General features: G+C 36.4%; 1 protein-coding gene across 1 annotated transcript in view; it reads right to left on the bottom strand.

Annotated features, from left to right (window-relative positions):
* PRKDC (protein kinase, DNA-activated, catalytic subunit) overlaps positions 1–20,687 on the bottom strand; it is a gene marked incomplete at both ends in the record, with an annotated part of 80,225 nt that overhangs the window by 44,440 nt on the left and 15,098 nt on the right. Inside the window, 24 exons of the mRNA XM_080611491.1 lie at positions 510–688; positions 1,666–1,873; positions 2,867–2,994; positions 3,282–3,449; positions 4,458–4,562; positions 5,479–5,664; positions 6,604–6,807; positions 7,117–7,275; positions 8,631–8,763; positions 8,900–9,108; positions 10,002–10,228; positions 11,032–11,286; positions 11,811–11,944; positions 12,821–12,920; positions 13,846–13,940; positions 14,369–14,595; positions 15,396–15,503; positions 15,766–15,918; positions 16,574–16,737; positions 17,617–17,707; positions 18,709–18,815; positions 19,256–19,415; positions 19,843–19,962; positions 20,324–20,410. Coding sequence (XP_080467617.1) covers positions 510–688; positions 1,666–1,873; positions 2,867–2,994; positions 3,282–3,449; positions 4,458–4,562; positions 5,479–5,664; positions 6,604–6,807; positions 7,117–7,275; positions 8,631–8,763; positions 8,900–9,108; positions 10,002–10,228; positions 11,032–11,286; positions 11,811–11,944; positions 12,821–12,920; positions 13,846–13,940; positions 14,369–14,595; positions 15,396–15,503; positions 15,766–15,918; positions 16,574–16,737; positions 17,617–17,707; positions 18,709–18,815; positions 19,256–19,415; positions 19,843–19,962; positions 20,324–20,410 — 3,707 coding nt within the window. The remainder of the gene's footprint in view (positions 1–509; positions 689–1,665; positions 1,874–2,866; positions 2,995–3,281; positions 3,450–4,457; positions 4,563–5,478; positions 5,665–6,603; positions 6,808–7,116; positions 7,276–8,630; positions 8,764–8,899; positions 9,109–10,001; positions 10,229–11,031; positions 11,287–11,810; positions 11,945–12,820; positions 12,921–13,845; positions 13,941–14,368; positions 14,596–15,395; positions 15,504–15,765; positions 15,919–16,573; positions 16,738–17,616; positions 17,708–18,708; positions 18,816–19,255; positions 19,416–19,842; positions 19,963–20,323; positions 20,411–20,687) is intronic.

Raw genomic sequence — 20,687 nt, forward strand, 5'->3', positions numbered from 1 at the left:
TTAGCATATATATTCAAGCATTAATCTTTTGTCCTCCTCTGCAGTGGTGATTAAACCAAATTACACCTACTGGGTGTGCCACTGTATTATGAAATGTAAATGAAACCCCATCCCATCTTCTCATCAATATAATACCCGGTTTACAACACAGAACCATACTCTACATAAAAGTAGAAGTACACTGAAACCAAAATCATAAAAATACAAATTGAAGGCCAAGAATCATACTGAAAAGCAAAAATAAAAGCACAAGCATAACAAACAGAAAAAAAAAAAAGGCAAAAGCAGGAGGCAAAAGTTATCCTGACACAGGATTGTAGTCTACGCTAGAGATCATTTTGTCAATGCAAATTCAATACTGTGTATTCCATTAAAAATCAAAAGCTACATGACAGATTACATTTACTCCTGCACAAATCAATCCTCTGCTTTATACAGCATACTTAAAAACCTATCTGCCTAAAACCTAATTAGAAATCAAAAGGAAATAAAATAAATAATAGTCTTACTTTACTAGCATCTTGGTAAGTTCATTTCCTTCTACATTCATGGAGCCACGGTAAGCTTGGTTAATTTTAGAGTCCTTGGAGTAAACATCCTCTTTTGAAAGACGCACATATGTCACTTCCAGCAGCTTGTAATAGCCCATTTTCTTGGTGACTTGTGTGTCAAAAGCATGTTCATTAGACTGGAAACAAATAAGCAAACCCTCAGAAAGACTTCTGGATCGTGCCCTTCCTAAGCAACTCCACAGTTATTTTAGTTTCTATTAAACAGCCTTCTTCTTACTTTTACCTTCCAAAACAGAGAAAAGAGCTGCTGATGATAAAAAACTGACAGATTCTGTGTAATACAGGTATTAAAACTATGTTGACCTGTTCCTTATTAGATGAGCTGTCTTAACTACAACTGGCCTAAATCATTACAGTGATATTGGAGTAAAATAAGCAGAACAAGTAACAGCTCAGACTCATTACACCTGTAAACAAAACATACATATCTGTTACCATACTGGGTATCATAAGTTTCTTTATGCACCTCCCTTTGGTGCCAATAATTACAGCAACAGAAACATGGTGGGACTACAGCAAGAGCAGAGACCTCCACTGACAACAAATTCATTGCATTAACTATACTCTAAATTGGAGGATAGGCTGTAAATACAGAAAGGAAATCTGTGCTCCTAAATCCTTGCTGAAGGATCTTTGCAATGACGAGAAGGTGCATTTATTTCTCTAGAAGTGAGGCACCTAATTTAAGAGCTTTCATTATGGAGGATGAATATCTCTCTCCTAAAATGTAATAACTGGTTATAATTCTATAAAGCTTTCATATTTCAAAGTCAGAATAGGGTTTTGCTTTTGACAGAACTTCAGACCCCTTTATTTATATATGTCTATAATTTCACCTTCAATTTTTATACACAGTAGATAATGCAAACATACATGAACTTCGAAAGAAAAGTGTTGAGGAATAAAGAAAAGCTTCTCAATAATGATCGAACTATGTAACTGGCACAAAAATTCTGCTCCAAGATACAGAAAACTAGAAATCAAACACTTGCAATTAACATTTCACTCAAAGCTAAGTGAAATGTACATACCAACACCAACATTTTATTAGACCTGCCCCAACCCTAAAAAAAAAAAAAGAAAGAATTAATACCTTTGTAAACCTGGAATTAAGTGTATCCATAGCCTGTACTATAATTTTGACAAGGAATTCTTTCAGTGCATCCAAGCTGCAGTGCCATAAGAGAGTGAGGAGAGAACGATCCACAAATGCTTGACGAGTAGTATTTGAAAGTAGTTCTTCACTCTGGAACATTTTGTGAATAGTGTCCAACAATAACACTTGTTTGTCAGTGGTGCTCCTAAACAAGATGAAAATCTCAAATTTAAAACTCTTTTACCAGGCTCCATTTATGTCTCAAACTCCTGCAACATTTACAATTTTTATTGCCTGCATTCATACCCTCTTGGGTTATCATCCTACAAGACATGAAAGATCAGGCTGAATCACCACTTACTGTGGAGCTCTCCAAAGAAAACGTCAGCTTCGTACTCTGCAACAGATGGTAAACTTTTTTATGTATCTTTTGTTAGTTCAATTCAAAAGTAAGCATTAGCTTTCTCAGTTCCTTTCACTGAACAACCTAAAACCCCTGTAAGTTTACCTGGTGCATATGAAGGATGGAGCAAACAAGAAGGAAAAAACCAAGGAGACTTTACTGCTATGGCCTATCAAGCCTAACACTACTAGATAAATTGTTGTTGTTATGAATAGTTTTATAAAAGCTAAAATTTCAAACATGAGATTTGGGCATAAGATAAGCGAACCGATTCAGGAAACTACATGCTCCAAAACAATCACTACTTACTAGCCCATTATGAATTGGAAACGTTTGGTTTGGAACAGACTGAAGACCTCTTCCGGGGACAGAGCACATCTGTGCCTACAATCTACCACCCTGGAAATATTCAATTAAATAAATGTGCTATTGTATTTTCAAAGGGGTTGAACAAAGTAATTCACTGTCACTTTAAGTGCTACCAACTTCTAGGGATAGCAAATATAGGTATCACAAACAATTACTATCTTCAACTGAAATCTGCCAGAAAAGCTAATTTACAGAAAGCTTTACAAAATTTGTCCAGGCTTTGGAAGTGTCACTTGGAAATTGGTGCTACTTGTTCATACTTCAGAAATATTTTGGAAATGTGAAGACAAAAGCAAAATCTGAATTAAAACTAGTATGTAAAACATTTTGCTGTAAATTGTCACTATTGCAAGAACAACACAATATGGGAAGCACATCTGCTTCTGCAAAAATTCAGTGAGAACTAGAGCAATCCAATAGACCGACCTTCTGGAAATTCTTTTGAAGCTGGCTTGAAATAAGTCCTCCATGAAATGTTTGTGGTCCCTACAGAGGACTTCTGTCATCAACTGCAACAACATTGGGCTCTGAGACAATTCTAATGCATCTAAAAACTGAAAAAGAAGTAATGAATAACAAAAGAAGCCACACTGGATCAAATAAATTCAATGAAATCATGTCATCATCTTTCAATACTAAGCAGAAGCAGATACACAGAAGGATATGTTTGTTTAATGTCCATCTGTATCTTAAACTTCCGGATAGATATAACTCAGAAACTAAAAAGCTAATTTTCTTCTGTGAACTGAGAGTCCCACTCATAATTTCAGATCCTGTTAAACACTGTTTCTAGACACAGTTCACTTAGACTTTTAATTACATAATTGTTAGAAATACTGACCTTCTTAGTGCAGTCTACATAGTTATTGTGCTTTAAGGTTCCTTTGGGAAACTCATCAGATCTCATAGGAAAATTGAAAGCCACAAGTTGATCAAGAGCATTCTTAAGGTCATGAAGTTTTTCTCCAGTCAAATTAGTGAAGAAAGGGAGAATAATCACTGCTTGGCCCTGAAGAAAAAAACAAAACCAAAAAAAACCAAACAAGTAATTTCAAACTAAAAACCTGTATTATTCTCTTACTATGAAGCAATTTAAATAGGACCACAATATAGCAGCAGTGTCTGTGGTTACCGATTCAATGGTTCGGTGTACTGGTAAAGAGACGTTACATAGCTGCTCACCTTTCAGGTGCCAGTTCAGAAAACAGCTTTGGTCACTACTGAGTATGAGTTAAAAGCTAATTAATATCTCATGGCTGACATGGCTATGAATAAGACCCCATTGTTCTTTTAAGCAAGCATCCATTCTCACACAAGTCACTGATTTAATGTGCTACACAGCAGCTAAACCAAGATCCTCAACTTTATTATTTTGAATACATTGTAAAGTACAAAACCCTGTCTAGCTACAGTCAGGCTGGCACAGCAGCAAATATGCAAAGCTGTTCCAGGAGTACAAAATTTTTAATCTTCTAGTCCCAACCTTTTGCTCCACAGTCCTTCATAACTTCCACATTCAATATGCAGCACTTTATCTCCCTCTCCTGACCAAGCCACATACAGCAGTTAATCCATTAGTACTGGTCTCACACTTGCAGACATGGACATTGAAATCATGCAAATTTGTAATTTGATGTGTAGGAAATGCCGCTCCTTGCTAAAATCTTATTAAGCTGTCATTTCTCAAATGAACACTATAGAGTTCTAACCAATTTGCAACTGACAGTACTTTTGTTTTTCCTAAAAATTACATGTCTTTTCATTTGGGCGGGAATACAAAAGAGCACCTAAACCCAAGGCATGACATCTGTGATACTGCCCTCTGTCTGAAGAATGAAAAGGATAATTTACAATTTTAGGATGTTCAACAGAGCATTAAGAAAAAAAAAAAAAGAAAGAAGCGGTGTCCATGTTACTGTGCAAACTAAGGTAAAATTAAAGCCAAATAACAGAGAATTTCATGAACTAACATTCTAGTCTGGGGAGGGCAGGGAAGCCACTCAAGTGAGCAATTTACCTTAAGATTTAAGCCTAAATTCTGATCAATCAGTAGACTGGTATAGGTATTAAAAACAGCTGTAAATGCTTCATGACTGGTATTGAAAGAAACTGAAGAGTCTATCTGGAATGACATAAGAAACAAGAAAATTAGGTTTTTTTTTTCACTAGTCAAAGAGATCATTGTATTAATGAACAATAAAACCCCCATGAGCTATAGGATTATTTCCAAAAATACACTGACCTGACGAAAAGCACACATAGAATTATTTTGGTTTTAAAACCAAGAAGAATTTTAAAAGCACCTAAACACTACAAACAAAATCATAATGTTGGGTATTTTCCAGATCAAGAAAACATTAAGCTCCCTCCCAAAGCCAGATTTCCAACTTGTCACTTCACTGCCAGCTAATACAGCAATATAGCTCACATGCTGTGTCCTAACAGATGCCTTTAAAACAATTCAAGTTTAAAAGAAGTAATTATATAAAAAAAACAATCCTCAGTAAGTGATCTTTGTGTATACTTGCATACAGCTACTTTTGCAAGTTTCTAAAAACCCCCGTAGGATAAGTAGATACATTACATTTTCACAATAGAGAAAGAAAAAAAGACCAAACCACCAATTTAACAGAAAGCAAAGGTTTTTGAAGATCTTTCTGCAGTCTGCTGATATGGGTAGAACTCCTCCATTCTGACTTTCTGGATGCCAACATGACAAAGATTATCAGAGGCTGCTCAGTTTCAAAGTTTAGTCCCTGCACTTGAAGCAATTCTCCAAAAGGAAAAGAGGCAGCTAAAACATAGCAGGAATCATAAAAAAAGAAAAGGGGGTGGGGAAATGGGTAGTGAAAAATCTAGAAATTTCTGCCTGTCTAAATATTTTTCTGTAGTTTGCAAATAAAATAATCAGATTCTGGTATTCTCCAACTTTTTTTTTTCCAATATAAATCATTAGTATGTAATAGCATTTCTTGAAAACAAGACACAATTCCTACAGCATCAGAAAAGTTACCTGGAGTTTGTAAAGCAATGCATACCTGCAGAACTTTTGCCAGAAGGGTCAAGACTGCCATTTTGCTCTCAGGAGTTGAACCTTTGGCCCACCAACTGTCCAGTTTCTCCCAGTTTCTTAGTACAGCTGTGACCAGTTTCACTCCTTGCTGCTTGCGTACAGTACGCTCCCTAAAACTCTGATCTAACATGCCATTCAAAATGCTACCAACCTGGAAGGAAAAGCAAATCACAAGAAATTCCCTTTCAAACATATACACAACTCTATGATGAAATTAAATAATTCCTGGTATTACAAAAAAGTATGCTCCCAGTCTTTTAACATGTTCCTTGGAAGTAACACCTTTAAGCATAATATCTTGGATTAAAAAAGATGTAATTATTTTTAAAAGGATTCTCCACTTTCTTTAGCATCTTTTTAAGCAAAAGGGAAAGTTAACTTTTGATCTTTCTTTCTGAGCCTTCTGTTTGCCAGAAGCACTGAAAGCAGGCTTCTCCATTATAACACGTCTCCTTTGTGGATCTGAAGATGAGCTGTATATGTTACACTACTGAGTAAGTAGTGTAGATCAATAGGAGAAAGTCTGTTGAGAAAAACAGCTGGTGCTGAGAATGAGTACATGACAACTACCCTGCATTTATTTCAGGTGTCTATGTGTATCTCTCTTTTTAATACTTTTTTAATACTAGCTCTGCTCTTGTCCTATGGACTAAATGCCCATTATCGGTTGAAGTTAATTTTCCAGTTTAGTTTTATCCAAAACAAATCCAGTCTACATGCTCTGGGACCACTCTGTAATGAAAATCAAAGCACAGTAAAGGGGGACTACCAGACTTGTTTTGAATGGACATTCTCGATATCAAGTCCTATACAAAGAAACCCTGAAATTCAAAAATTTCAGACTAGGTAATACGTAAGCACTTTCCACTCAGTTTGACATGAGACAGCCTATGTCAGGTTGCCAGAGATCACGAAGATAATGCCACCAGGCCGTGATAAAGAAAACGCAAATCTAAAAATCTATCAATGCAATGCTGTCCAAAGTACAACCAAATACCTCACAACACACTCAGTTACATCTACCTGTAACAACAACAAAGTGTTACTCCTAATATTCTAATATTCCCCTTTTAAAGACGGAGTTCAATACCATTTGGGGGTTGCTGACAGATGATTTCATAAGCTGGACAATGATCACATCCAGGTTTTTCAGCAGCTGTTGATTAATGGTTTCTGAGAACAGGCTGTAGAAATACTGTCCATGACAGAAATTGAGCAGGTTCTTCTGGGATGTTCCTGATAGCGGCACAGATAACACTACTGTGTTCAAGAGCAGACTTACTAGCTCCTCACACTGGGAAAATTAAGGTAGAGAGACAGTTATCCTCAAGCATATTAAATTCCACTCATTCACATGAGTTTTTTAAAGCTCCCATCCCAAACTCTTTTATGTTACCAGAAAGCACAAAAATAAAGTATAAACAGAAAACTGAAATTCTTGTTATCTACAACTGTCACTCAATTAAGCCAGAGAATTGTTATAGCTCCTCTGCAATATACTAAATAAAACATCAGTCTCTGCTACACAGAACATGGGTAGAAGACTATTGATGATAAATACTAAATGATGATTGAGTATTTAAACTAGGGAATTGTATCTTACCTGGTCATCAATATCAAATGCTAGCTGCAGAAGTCTATCGGCTAGTTTCTTATTGCTGATGTCTAACAGTGGAAGAGATACCCTTTCACCTCCAGGTGCAATGCCTTTATAAATAACTGAAAGAAGTTTAGAGCCAAGTGAGAAAGGAGGCCCTCCATCCTATGGAAATAAACAAACAAACAAGTGATAATTAATATACGCTGAAAAAAAAAAATAACAAAAGGGCCTTCCAATCCATTTGTACAGCTAAGGAAATCACTTGAACTCCAGGTCATCTTCTTATAAAGTGATGCAAATATACCATGACGAGGCACCTTTCTAACTGAGGAACAAGACTTTTAATGAGACAACCTTGTTGTGTACAAAGTTTAGAACAAGCTAACAGTAACTGGAAAATCTTCAAAAGATTCTGATCCTTCCCCAGACTTTTTTTTTTTTCCAGGTAACGCTATTACTACAGAAGTAAAATGAATAGTTTAGTGAAACCGGATGGGCCACAAAAGGGAAACCATGAAGATCCTTCAATATCACCATCCTACAACCACAGCGCTAACTTTTGCTTAGACATAAAGGATGGATGACAAACACCCCCACAGAAATTAAATATTTTGTTAATTGTTACATACAGCCTTGCTCACCAATATAGAAATTCTCTATCTGTGGCTGTTGTATAGCCTGAAATAAAAGAGATTTACTACAAACAGAAACTTAGTAGAATTTGAGAACTATAGCCTAGATCCCCATCCCTCAACCGCTCTCTATCCTGTTTTCCTGCAACTCAGACTCACTATATTGCTTCTGATCAGCCAGAAGGCATTAATTTTCTAATCTCTCTTATCACTTTGAATGTTCTCTGTTTAAAAATCATTGAAAAATGTCTCCTTTATAGGACAGTGAATCCTGATTTTTCGATCTTTCAGTCTTGTGAAGCTCACTAAAAGGAAGTTTTAGGTAGATTCTGGTTGCCTCCAGATCTTCAAAATTGGAGAAAGACGTAACTACAAAGATAGAATCATAGAATCATAGAATAGTTAGGGTTGGAAATGACCTTAAGATCATCTAGTTCCAACCCCCCTGCCATGGGCAGGGACACCTCACACTAAACCATGCCACCCAAGGCCTCATCCAACCTGGCCTTGAACACCGCCAAGGATGGAGCACTCACAACCTCCCTGGGCAACCCATTCCAGTGCCTCACCACCCTAACAGTAAAGAACTTCTTCCTTATATCCAATCTAAACTTCCCCTGTTTAAGTTTTAACCAGTTACCCCTTGTCCTGTCACTACAGTCCCTGGTGGATCTTCCAAACCTCAAGTATTGTGCTACTCAGATTTGTAGAATAAACATAAAACATTTACTTCTGGTCCCATTCAAGTCCAGCTCTTCACTGTTGATCTCAATTTACTTAACTTCTTCATCTGATCTGTTCTCTGTTGTCATACTGGCACCCTACACAAGAAAAGCCCTTTACCGTATAAAAATATTCACCTTCATTTTCTGGATAAACAGTTACCTGATTGTGAAGAACAGAATGAAGCAGCCCAGATTTTTGGAGTTGCTTGCAGGCGGAAAGGACAGCACTAAATCTAACTTGATCAAAACGTGCCTCTGAATTAAACAGATCAACAGAACAAAGGTCCTCAAGGCTAATGAGAGAAGAGAAGCAATAACATTACGTTGGTGGGGAGCTCCATGTGCAACCACACACATGATATATTTTCCATTTTTCATGGTGGGTGGCATTTGTTCTTGATTCATGCTTACCAGAAAATCCTCACTTACCTCTGCAGTGTGATTCTCTTTTTTATGCACAGTTCCAAAGATTCCTTATAGGGAGATTTCATCAAAGCTTTCATAAGTCTTACTGAGATATCTGGGAGATTTTTCATGACTTGTACATCAGCTGTGTTAAAGCCCACATGTGACGGATCACACAGTGTCATCACGAGAAGCTCTATAAAATTTGCATTTAGCAGTTCCTTCTCAAGTAGCTAAAAAGAATAAAACATTTAATAAAAGCTTTATTTAAAAATTAGTTTAGATTTCCCTATTATATTCTTAACTTATCATTAGTTCTTCTACCTAAAATGAAACCAAACATGGAACAGTAACTATTCTCACTAGTGGCATTCTCTTACTCTATGAAATGTCTGACTTTCAAACAATTGTGCTAATCCACAGAAATTAAGTATCTATAAAAATATACATAGCATATATGCTCTCTCATCAAACTGCACATAAGATCTTCTAAGTCCACATAGGCCTGTTTCAGTCTTGATTTTACACCTGTAATCATCTTGAAATCCAGACGTACACCTCTGCACCCTATTAGAGATTTACTGAAAACTACAGTCACAGTCTCAGAACTAAACTTGGCAGTGTAAATTTCATAAGAGACTTATATGTACTATATATAGTTAGGTAGAGTTTATATTACATCAAAGCTATGCAAACTGAGAGACCTAGTATCTATATTGAATTCAAGAAAGAATTGCCACAGTCTGCCTTTCTGACTTTTAAGCAGCTATCACCTCCACACATTTAAGGCCATCAGGAGTCATAGAGGAAATATTCGCTGCAAGTACTCCATACTAAACAGCAATCTCATAGTCAACATACAGGAATCGATAAGTCAATATACAACTGGAATATACAGGAAACATTACATCCTCTAACCAAAACTACATCACCCCCTGAAATTCAGCTGTGCAATACAATTCTTTCCACTTACATGCTAAGACCATAACAGTTTGCAACACATCAATTTCAACTAAGCACCACAAAAGATGATGTTCTCCGGTGAACTAATCTCACAATGAAGACACAAATCTTGAACTACACATAAAATTTGTACCCTTTATCCACTACAGATGTCAGTGCCTACCTTCCAGAAATCCTGCTGGCACGTTTCCAGGATCATGGTGACAAACTCCATGATTCGGACTACAATGGTACACTTGCTGTAATTATACATGTCTCTCTCTTGTGGACTGAACATGCTGCCTTTTGATCTGCAGTCAAAGCACTGCTCTGCTGCATTGATATCATGCAAAGCAATAGTTTCCAGGAAGAACTGCACAGCTTCCAAGAATGAGGATCTTGCATTTATACCTAAGAAGAATCAGACCAAGTTGAAATGATACAGCAGCTCTCAACTAACTGGATGCTAACTGCCTCTAACAATGACCTTACAGTATGGTTCTAAACCAAGAAACAACACTGACAGACAGACGACTTGGAACTTGTACAAGACTTCGCATTAAAATAATTATCCAAGTGTATTATCAGTGACAAACAGAAAAGAAAAGGCATTTTGTTTAGACTGGCACAAATAATTAAAAAAAAACCTCTTTGAGAGACCCTATGGCTATACAAGGTATGACTATGCACCCAATCAAAATTCAAATACAAGGAGTTTGGACCTGATGCAGGTGAAGTATCAGGAACTGAAGAAAGGGAAAATGTACAGGGCTTGAAGTGAAAAGGTGACTTTATTCTCCAGACATTAATAAAGAGTAGGTAAACAGCTTTGGAAGGATAGAGGAGAAATAAACAAACAAACACATTCATACATAATCTGCTGCTCTCCTCACCAAAGGGAAATTAGCTGTACAAAATAATTTTTGAAGATGGGAGAGTAAAAGAAGTTGCTGGTGAGTAGATGCTGACAGACTGAAATGCAAAGGTGTATTTCTAAGACTAAAAGGAAACATTTTAAGATGCACTATTAACAAAGCACTTCTTCATCAAAAAACATCCCAGTACAACAACTGTCACTGAAGCCTTTGGGAGAGTTAGTCAAATTCATCAATTCTGCATTAAGAATAAAGCTTAAAGTCCTAGTTAGGAACTCATCTTGGATGGGCTTTGTGTAACAGACATGAAAGAACCTAATGCAACAGTTATTCACTCACCCAGTATTTCATGAGGTTTGATCATTCGCAGCTCAAAGAATGTATTGTAGCAATCCAGTGCTGCTAAGAACATATCCATCCACCGCATTACAGTCTGTAAACTGAAGGGCTCCTGCATACCACGGAGAGTTGGCTGAGAAAGGATCCCAGATGGACTTTTAGCATCGCTGCCACCTCCTTCAAATTTGTTAATGAGGAAAGAAACATCTTGGTTTTTTAGAACATCAGCCAGCCAAAAAGACGGAGACTTATTTCCTGGTAGAAATAAAAACAGAAATATAAATTCTCTAGGAAAAAACACATTTCAAACTAGGAAGGAATTAGAGCAAATGGATGGACATGCCCAAACTTTGTGTTTTCAACTGGATCTTCTAGCACAGAAGGTGTTGGTTCCAGTGTAGCCTTGGTCATACTACTTAAATTACCCACAAAGAAGCGGCCAATTTTTGAGACACTCCTACTGGTTCCCAATCAGCAAACACTGCCTTCATAGCTGGATACAACAGCAGCTCTGGGCCTCTAAGGTCTTTTTTGGCTAGAAGTAAGTTCACAATAAAACTCTCATCTATGCCCACAAACACCCCACAAACCCTGAGGTTCTCACAGTATTTGATTTCCAATATGAGCAACTATTCAGTTTCTGCTTAATAGCACTGAGGGAACAGACATTTATTTAAAAAATATTTTTTCTTGTAATTAATACTTCACAAGAAAACATAGAGGGAAGTTCTGCACAGTGTTTAGAAAGCAAAGATAATGGTGCATATAATTTAAAATACCTGGTAATAAAGGAACAAATTCATAGAACAGCTCCATGGCTTTATGTCGGCACTCTGTCTGAGGTCGTCCACACTGCTTTAACAGCCACATGACAATGTCCAAAAGGCACACTGACTTAGTAGCTGGAAATCCTCTGCACAAAAATATTAGGGATTAACAACCCTCTTGGTATCTGCCAAAAAAACAGTGTCTTCCAGTGCTTTCCCTTCTCCTAGTCTACTTTGCATCCTCAGATCACAGCCTTTGTAGCAACAATTTTAAAATCAGAATCAGGTCCCTTCCCTTCTTTTTGTTAACAAAGAAACAAAAATGAAGATTAAAGCTTAAATAAGCCCCCACAGTTTCTCTCCCCATTCCTAATTATCCACTCTGCTAACTTACTAAATGTCATACCACTGAGCTTGTTCTCAAACTTCACTTGTCTGTTTCTTTAGGATCACATGATAATTCAGGTAAAAAGGGACCTGAGAAGGTCACTAGTCCAACCTCTTGCTCAAAGCAGGGTTAGCGGTCAGCTATATGATCAGACCAGGTGACTCAGCTTCATCCAGCCTGATACTGAATCTATTCTTGCTTCTTCCACCTTTTTCACTAGCCCTCTTTAATTGCTGACCAACACTCTATTGCCGTTTGTCCTACTTGTGCTAACACTTAAAAGCAATAAGAAAGACTGCAAAGGAGCTTCCTCCAAGTGCTTTGTAGCACCAGTGCTAATGTTATTATGAACACTGCTGTGAGGGAAATCTGCTTTTCTTTTCCACCTGTCCTTGCCAAACTAAAGCAAGTTCACAATGCTGGAATAAAAAGCGACCATCATGGTCTTGTAAAATCATGTCCAGCATTTCCCATCAGTGGTTCAATAGACGTATCAGGAGATCTGCATCAGGAACAGCCACAGGATAAATTCCGCATTCAGAATCCCAAGAGTTGAATGGAACTATAAACCTCATTAATTAAAATGCAGTATTAAAAAAACCCCAAACAAACAAACCCCCCAAAAATTACTGACTGTGGTACTCGCCGTTTCCCTTCCTTGTTCAGAGAAGGTGCTTTATGCTTGATTATGCGCTTCAGGTGATTAATTGCATCACAACATTGTTGAGTGGTACCTGTTAGAAAGAGAGAATTGACATGTATTAAATAAATGCTAGTAACTTGGTTAGACAAATTGAGGTATTAGCACTACAGAAATGATGCAAGAGACTTACAGGATAGTGTTTATCAGCTCCATGTTTCTACAATCAATTTTTCAAGGCCACAGAATAAAATTACAAAATAGCAGTCAGGCCAATATGGCCTTAGCCAAACATCAGACATCTGCTGTAAAACTGTGTATTCTGCTTTCTGTAATCATGCACAGAGAAACTGCAAAATTTTCCCATTTTACTATTTCTTCTGGGGACACTTTATCATATCCTGAACTGTTTTCTTGGAAAGAAATAAAGCTTTGTAACATCTTTTTTTTGTGTGTGTGTTCTAATTGCCATTAATGGATGAAAGTCAGAACATGGGGGGCAAAAGAAAGGAGATAAAAGAGCAGGTTTACTGAAGAATCATTAGTACACTGGAAGAGGTCATGGACTCTTCACACAGCTACAAACTGTTGTAGAGAAGAATGACAAGTCGGCCAGGAAAGGTTATTACAAAACAGTGGAAATCTTCCACAGAATATACACAAATGTCAATTTTTGGAGCATTTTGGTTGTTATAAAAGAATATACTTTATATTTTTACACTGTGTAACTGCTAATCCAGGACTCAAATCAGAAGCACCACTAGCATTTTTAGTGTTACTATAAAACTGTGAGTCATTGAATCTTCCACCTTTTTATGTTGCAAGAAGTTGATTCAAAGAGTTCCTAACTAGGTACCAAATGACCTCTCTATGAGTAATGAAACGTGATCCTTCCTTTGTTGCAGAAGTAAGCACATTTACTTTTCCTGCAGTTGTAGCAGTTTTTCTTTTCTAATCCAAGATTCAAGAGGATTACTTTTTTTTTTTTTTAATTCCATAGTCAATTAATTACAGCTCACCTAACGATTTCTCATCGGTATGGGTTAAGGCCAGACTTTCCAGAAATACAACCAATGCTTCAAACACAAACTGCTCCACCAGAGAATTTTCTTCCCTTTAAAAATCAGGAATAAATTTGATAAGAAACTTGAGCAGAAGAAGCACTAAGTGTGACATTCTAATTTAATAAATATGTAAATAAACTAAAATACTATAGAAATAAACTGCACAAGATGTCTGCACAAATACATGTAAACCACTCTAAAAAATAGCAATGAAATTTGCTGACCATATTTAAAAGGAATAAATTACTTCCCATAAACTTAATAGAAATTTAAATTTATATGCTCCCTACTTCCTGAAAGTCCAAACTACAAAATTATAATTAAAAGTAAATAAGCCGAGTAACTCAATTTTACAGCTATCATATATGTCAATAGTATGAGTGTCAGTGGATGACTATTTGAGTTTTACATTTAATTCGTTTTATCTCCTTGAACCTTTAGTCCAAGTTAGTTAGTGTTTCAAGCTCTGTTTGCTCACCTAAATTCTCTGTAGATGCTGTTAAAAGCAAGTGCTGCACCCAGTCTCTTGAAGGCACTGGGATGAAGAGCAAGACTATACAAACGTTTAAAAAGAGACTTAGTATTTGCTGGGCTTTTCTCCTGCTGCCTTGGTGTTGTCTGCTTAATAGACCATTTCAAAAATTCTCGTATGCACTGACCACAGAAATCTCTCAAAGTGCTGTCAACTGGATCCACTATGCCACTCTGCAATCACACAAAAGTATTTCATTACAACAATGAAAATCCCCCCAAAACCTGCCATTGTCTCAGTGCACTATTAGACAGCTTATTTAGACAGTATTATTTGTAACTTGAAAAACTCAAAGGGTCCTAGAAATAATGAAGCTTCAAAGTTACTATTATCCAAGGGAATGGCAGTACTTCTAGCTTTCACAGGGTTGGATTAGGCCTCAAACACCTGGATTTCTATTCCTGTCTCAGCTACCAGTTTAGGAATCTTGTCTAAGTCACTTCATTTCCTGACGAGCCAATCTCCTCCGCTTTAGAAGCGAAAACACTGACTTTAATTTACAAAAAGTACTGCAAAACCTCCTGACCTACCTTGCCTCCAACCACTTCAGGTCAAAGCCAGTTTTAAATTTGCTTTCACCAGGTGCAAAAGCTTTAAAGAAACTTAAGAGAAAAATTAAGTACACATCAAAACAACTTTCATTTGGGGGAGTGTGGGGGGGTGTGAAAGTATTTCTGTAGTTCCTTCTATACACTGATGATAAAAAGTGTTTCATTAATCCTATAAAGAGTCTAAAGATGCCACACCTACATTTTAAGAATGCCAAAGAAATAGAGAAATCCATCATCAACATCTCAGTAAAGAAATATTAAATGGTCATAAAAAGTAAGTTGTTAAACTTTTTTCCTTCTTTCAGACAAGTAAGGAGACATTATATCTGTTCATGGGTTCCCGGTTCTTTCAGTAGTAAAATGCTAGTTAAAAATAAAGTCACATGGAACAGAGAAAAAGAGGAGAAAGACTTATGACCTACCAAGATAGCTTCCAGGAATGCCACTGTATCTTGACTCTCAAATTTTTTGTTGTTGGTAAACCAGTGAATGAGTTGCATGACTAAAGGCTCATACAACTGTCTTGTTACCTGAAAAGAGTAAACATTAACTATATTTCTAGCACTAATATATTTCCATGCTATTTTGCTATTCAAAATATGTAAGAATAAAAAGCAGTGCTTCTTTAAAAATATATTATGCTAACTTCCTGGATTTCAACAATTTTACCTGCAAGCCAACCTGACTGAATACTGTCATACTATAACATGAAGGGAAGAACCATTATAAATTAATTCTCACATAAAAACGTATTTTAAACAAGCTAAAATGCTTACGAATGAATCTGTTTACCTGGTCTACGTCACAAGCAAGACGAAGCAGTACCGGAAATATTCGCTTATGTAGCTGATACATGGGTGGGGGACCCTGACATCCTTCTGGCATCTGAGAGGCTTTTCCCAACATGTATGTGACTATGCTATGTAGCAGTTCACATGCAGCAACCTGAAATTTAAAAATCCTGTTGCTTTTGCATCCATTACTTTCACAGAGAAGACAAAATCATGGGCAGGAGAGAATGAGTCACAAGAATACTTGAGAAATCACTCCAATCTATGCTAAATCACCATTCTGGGAACAGATCACGTCCATGGAAATCATTTATGCACATTCTTACTGGCCTTTCTTCTAGTGTTTTAGTCTCTATCATGGGCAGTCACTTTTTAGCTGGAGAAAATTCATCACTGGATAAGTCACCCATCATTGTACTTTCAAGGATAGCTCTGTTCTGGACTCTTTGGATATCAACATCCCAATCCAGCAAAGCAGCAAAATATTTGTTTAAGTGTTCTGCTGGAATGGGTCCACAAGTGCATAGGCTAGGCATGAGGAGGAGGTGGCCAAACAACATTGAAGATTAATTAGTTTAAAATTTTCATTTTTATGTTAGGTCTAATTCTCAAAACACACTGCTGTCCCATAGCAACTTGTGCCCTTCAGTTTTTAAACACTCAGAATAATGTCACCATGAAAGGGCATCAAAGAAACAATTGCTACTACCTTTGAACTAATTAAAACAAGTTTTTCATAACAAGGAAGACATTATTTTGTGCAGTGTTTATCAGCTAGCATGAAAAATATGCATAAAAAATATCAATACTTTTGTTTGTCTGTCACTTGCAGAAAGAGCTAGTTCAGTCACACGAGGCAAGAATAAATCCAAGTAGATGACAGGCTTCATATCTGCAAATGGTACAGCAAAGCTCAGACGCTTCTCCGTGTCCCAGGACACACACTTCTTCATCATCTCTTCCGCAGAGGTAGCTAATGCATTTGAAGAAGATCAAAACAAAAAAATGAGCTTTACGTAACACATAGAGTATTTCTGTAGCTCAGGCAAAAAAAATTAGGTAATTTTCCAGCTTCAGCTAGATTGCCATACAACATTAATGTTTTATAAATTACTGGATGTTACATGTACCAGAAGTATGTTAGAAGGCTGGTTTTATTTGAAGATCCAAACAGATGTTTAGCCACCAAATGGAAAAAATAATTGCAGCCAACACTTCAGCATACATTCAAGGCAGCCTCCAGTTTCAATACAGGTAAGTTTGGAGACAATTATAAACCCAGAAGACACTGATTCACACTTGATTTAAAATACTGCTTTAAGACACCCAATATACTACTTTTGTCTTCAAGAATTTTTTATAACAGAAGATCAGTTCTAACACACAGGCTTCTGCAGTTGCACAGAAAATGACTACATTTATGGCTATGTCCTCCAAGGAAAACTGCTGTACCAATTCTCCTTTCTCCCTATATTCCTACAGTTGTTAATTTGGTTAAGAAAGTCCAATCACACTTTGTATTTGATTTCCAGGGAAAAATGCTACTTTCCCATAGTATTTCTAAATAGGCAACAGAGAAGTACTTGGCAGAAACAAAATTGATTGTAAAGGCAGAAAAAAACAATATAGGCATGAAAAGAAAGGAACAAAACTTCTATACAAATGCGTCAGTTTTCAGACAGACTAAATTTTGTGCGTATTTATCCCTTAAATCTCATGGTCAGGTAATTTCACTATACTTGTCCATTTTTTTAAATCAGATTCATATATTTTATAATTAAATTATAATGTTTATTCAAAGACTGAACAGAGAAGAGCATGTAAGTATTTTTATTTACACTGACACACTCACCTGTAATTAAGTTGTGGTTGATCTGCCCTCCCAAAGATCCAAGAAGGCATGCTACTCTAATCCTTACTGCTTCCAAGGAAGGACTATCATCCTAAATAATTCAACACACTTATATTAATGAAGGAACTCGACTTACATGCTGAATGAAAGTTCCATGGCTCTTGTTAACATATGGATGAAAAAGGTAAAATGAAGAATATGTGAGGAGAACTGCATCAAACAAGAACAGTTTTTGTTCAATAAGCAAAAGAAGGAAAGACTGGAAGGCAGTTTTATCACATTTTGTGGGCTTTCAACTGCCATTTCTCAAGTAAAGGTTAAAATTTTACCGTTGCAGATAACACATACCACAGAATTACATAATAGCCTAAAAAACTGAAAGAAATCTGAAGTAAAAATTACTCTCTTCACTTGCTTTAATCCCAGAACTTAAAGTTTAGATCCTGCATCTGTATGCAAGCAGCCAATTGATTTTCATAAGCAGCCTGTATGGGATGTAAAATTTACTCATTTTAAAGACCATTAGGTTGGAAAGAGTTACATATATATAGGAGTAACTTAGTTTCACGCCTAAAGAAGGTTTGTTCAAAGTTTGTGCACTGAGAAATATAAAACTACACTTATTCTTGAGCTACTTGAGAAGCCACTGGTCAAAATTATATGCATGCTTGACGTCTAAGACTATAAACCTATCCTCAAGATAATAAGAAAAACCCCAAACCATCAAAAAGTAAAGTTACACATTCACAAACGGTATTTGCACACTGCACCACTGTTAAGCTTGGACCTCATTTTAGGTGTAGAAGTTAAATTTTTTGTTTCTATATTATATCAGTCTAGCACTGATGCTGACTTGCAGGATTTCTTCAGGTCCCTTTCCCTGCTTCATTTCCATTCTCACCCTCAAATATGACATCTTTCCAGCTGTGCTGATGCAACAGCTTTTAAAGCCACACTGTAGAATAGGATTCACTGAACTGATCTAAGGTAGAAATAACCCTCAGAAAAAAAGAGTATGCATGCAATGAAAGAAAAGGAACAGTGGGAAGTGATTAACACACATTTAACTCTAAAAAGAAACAGTGACCTTACCAATGAAAAAGTCTTTGCTTTTCTTAAACGCTGTATCACAACCTTATTAAATCCCTTCTGGGCTGCTCGGGAAAGTTTCCTCACTTCCCAGTTGTTCTGGGATTCAACTGATGAACAAAAAACCCGCATATTAGTTTATTGTACCAGCACCTCATGCACCTACTCAGTTTCTTTAAGAAAAGACCCACCCTGATTTTGCCTGGTTTTGGTTTTAAGATGTGACAATTATTCTTTCATTTAAAATCTTTATTGAGGAAAATAAGTTTCTATTAGCAAAAACTAAGCTAACTTAAGGATATAAAGAACAAATCACAGAGAAGTGGCATATAAAAATGGCTATAATTAATGATTGTTCAGCAGCAGCAAATGAATCCTAGTTTAAAACAAAGGTAAATTTTGGGGTGTAAGAGAAGTTATATTGTTCCAACCACAGTAAGCCCACAATACAGACAAAAAGTATGCCACGTCCATATCTTTGGGCATAACTATGAAAAAAAAAAAATATTTTCCTCTCCCTTAAGACTAACAACTTTTTGCCTGTTTGTACCTGTAGATGTAGAGTTTTTCAAATAACCGTCAAGAAGAGGCAGAACATCCTTGTAGTAAGGCTGCATTATATGCCTGGGGATATGAGCTGACCAGTCTTCCAAAGCATCCAGTCCCAGATCAGCCATTGGGATACAGCTAAGGCCCAGTTTAAATGCATTCTATGTGTCAAATGTAAAACAATCAGTCTTTCATTTTCATTACTATTACTTTTACTACTATTACTTTCAGACTTTTATTACTTTCATTTTTATTACTATTATTTAAAGGTAAAAAGACCCACATATTTGAAAGCATTCAGCATAAATCTTCTTTCTTATTAACTTTTGTCTACTTAACATTTCACTCAAGATCAGCACAGGAGATACACATTACATTGCAACACAGGCACTAACAGAGTCAGCTTAGTGCACAAGCAAATTCTGACAATCTAATTGTTTATTAAAAACATCATTTGTATTCTATCTCATGGAAAACATACAAAGCTTAATACTTATTTTAATTGCTCAACAGGATACTAAGCTTGCTCCAGAATTTTTGTATGTGTTCTAGAAAAAAGTTTATTAGCAGTACATCACTTTGACCTACCTGCAGTGCAGGAATATATGCTTTGATATCAAGCATGATGATCTCATGTGGTAAAGAGAGTAGAAAATTCAGACAGGATGCCAACAACTCATCCTTATACTGTTTCATTTTTGCTGCAACCTACAATTCAGATAAATAAATCAAGAATTGTCACAAACACTTAAGATCTTGATTTAGCTATATAAATATTCATGCAAAATAAACAACTCAAAACCAATACTGGAATCTCATTCACCTGCAGACAGTTACCAGACAGTATTTAATGTATAATTATACAATTATTTCTCAATTGTACATAAATAGGTGATCAATACACCTCTTTGACATTAACAGACAGAAAAAGATCTTAAACCCACACTATGTTGCATAATTCAAGGAGCTGAAATACTTCTATCATAGATGCAAGATTTCTCAGAAGACAAAATTTTGATTATGTATGTTTATATTCTGACTAAGAAAGTTTGCTAGCAAAATAACTTACCTCTTTTCCAAACTTTACAAACAGTGCAAAGCAAGACCTCTTTTCTGGGTCTTCAGGACATGTTTTGAGACTCCTTGGACTGACACTCTACCAAACAGAAACCACAAGTCAAGAGCATTAAAAAACCGTAGTACACAGTACAAACATGCAGCACAAGTTCAAGTCAGAATACATACCTCACTGTCCAGTATGACACTAGCTTCAATGAAAACTTGAAATGTATGTCTGTTTTCTCAGAACTTAGAAACTAACATTAATACAGTGCACTGAGGATCCGCTTTTTGGAATACACTTAATATTACTCAAGTAAGACATGTATGACTGAAAATATGACACGGATTTTGTCTCTTCAGAAACTGAGCTT

This window comes from Psittacula echo, assembly GCF_963264785.1.
Source record: "Psittacula echo genome assembly, chromosome: 2".
Classification (NCBI taxonomy): Eukaryota; Metazoa; Chordata; class Aves; order Psittaciformes; family Psittacidae; genus Psittacula; species Psittacula echo.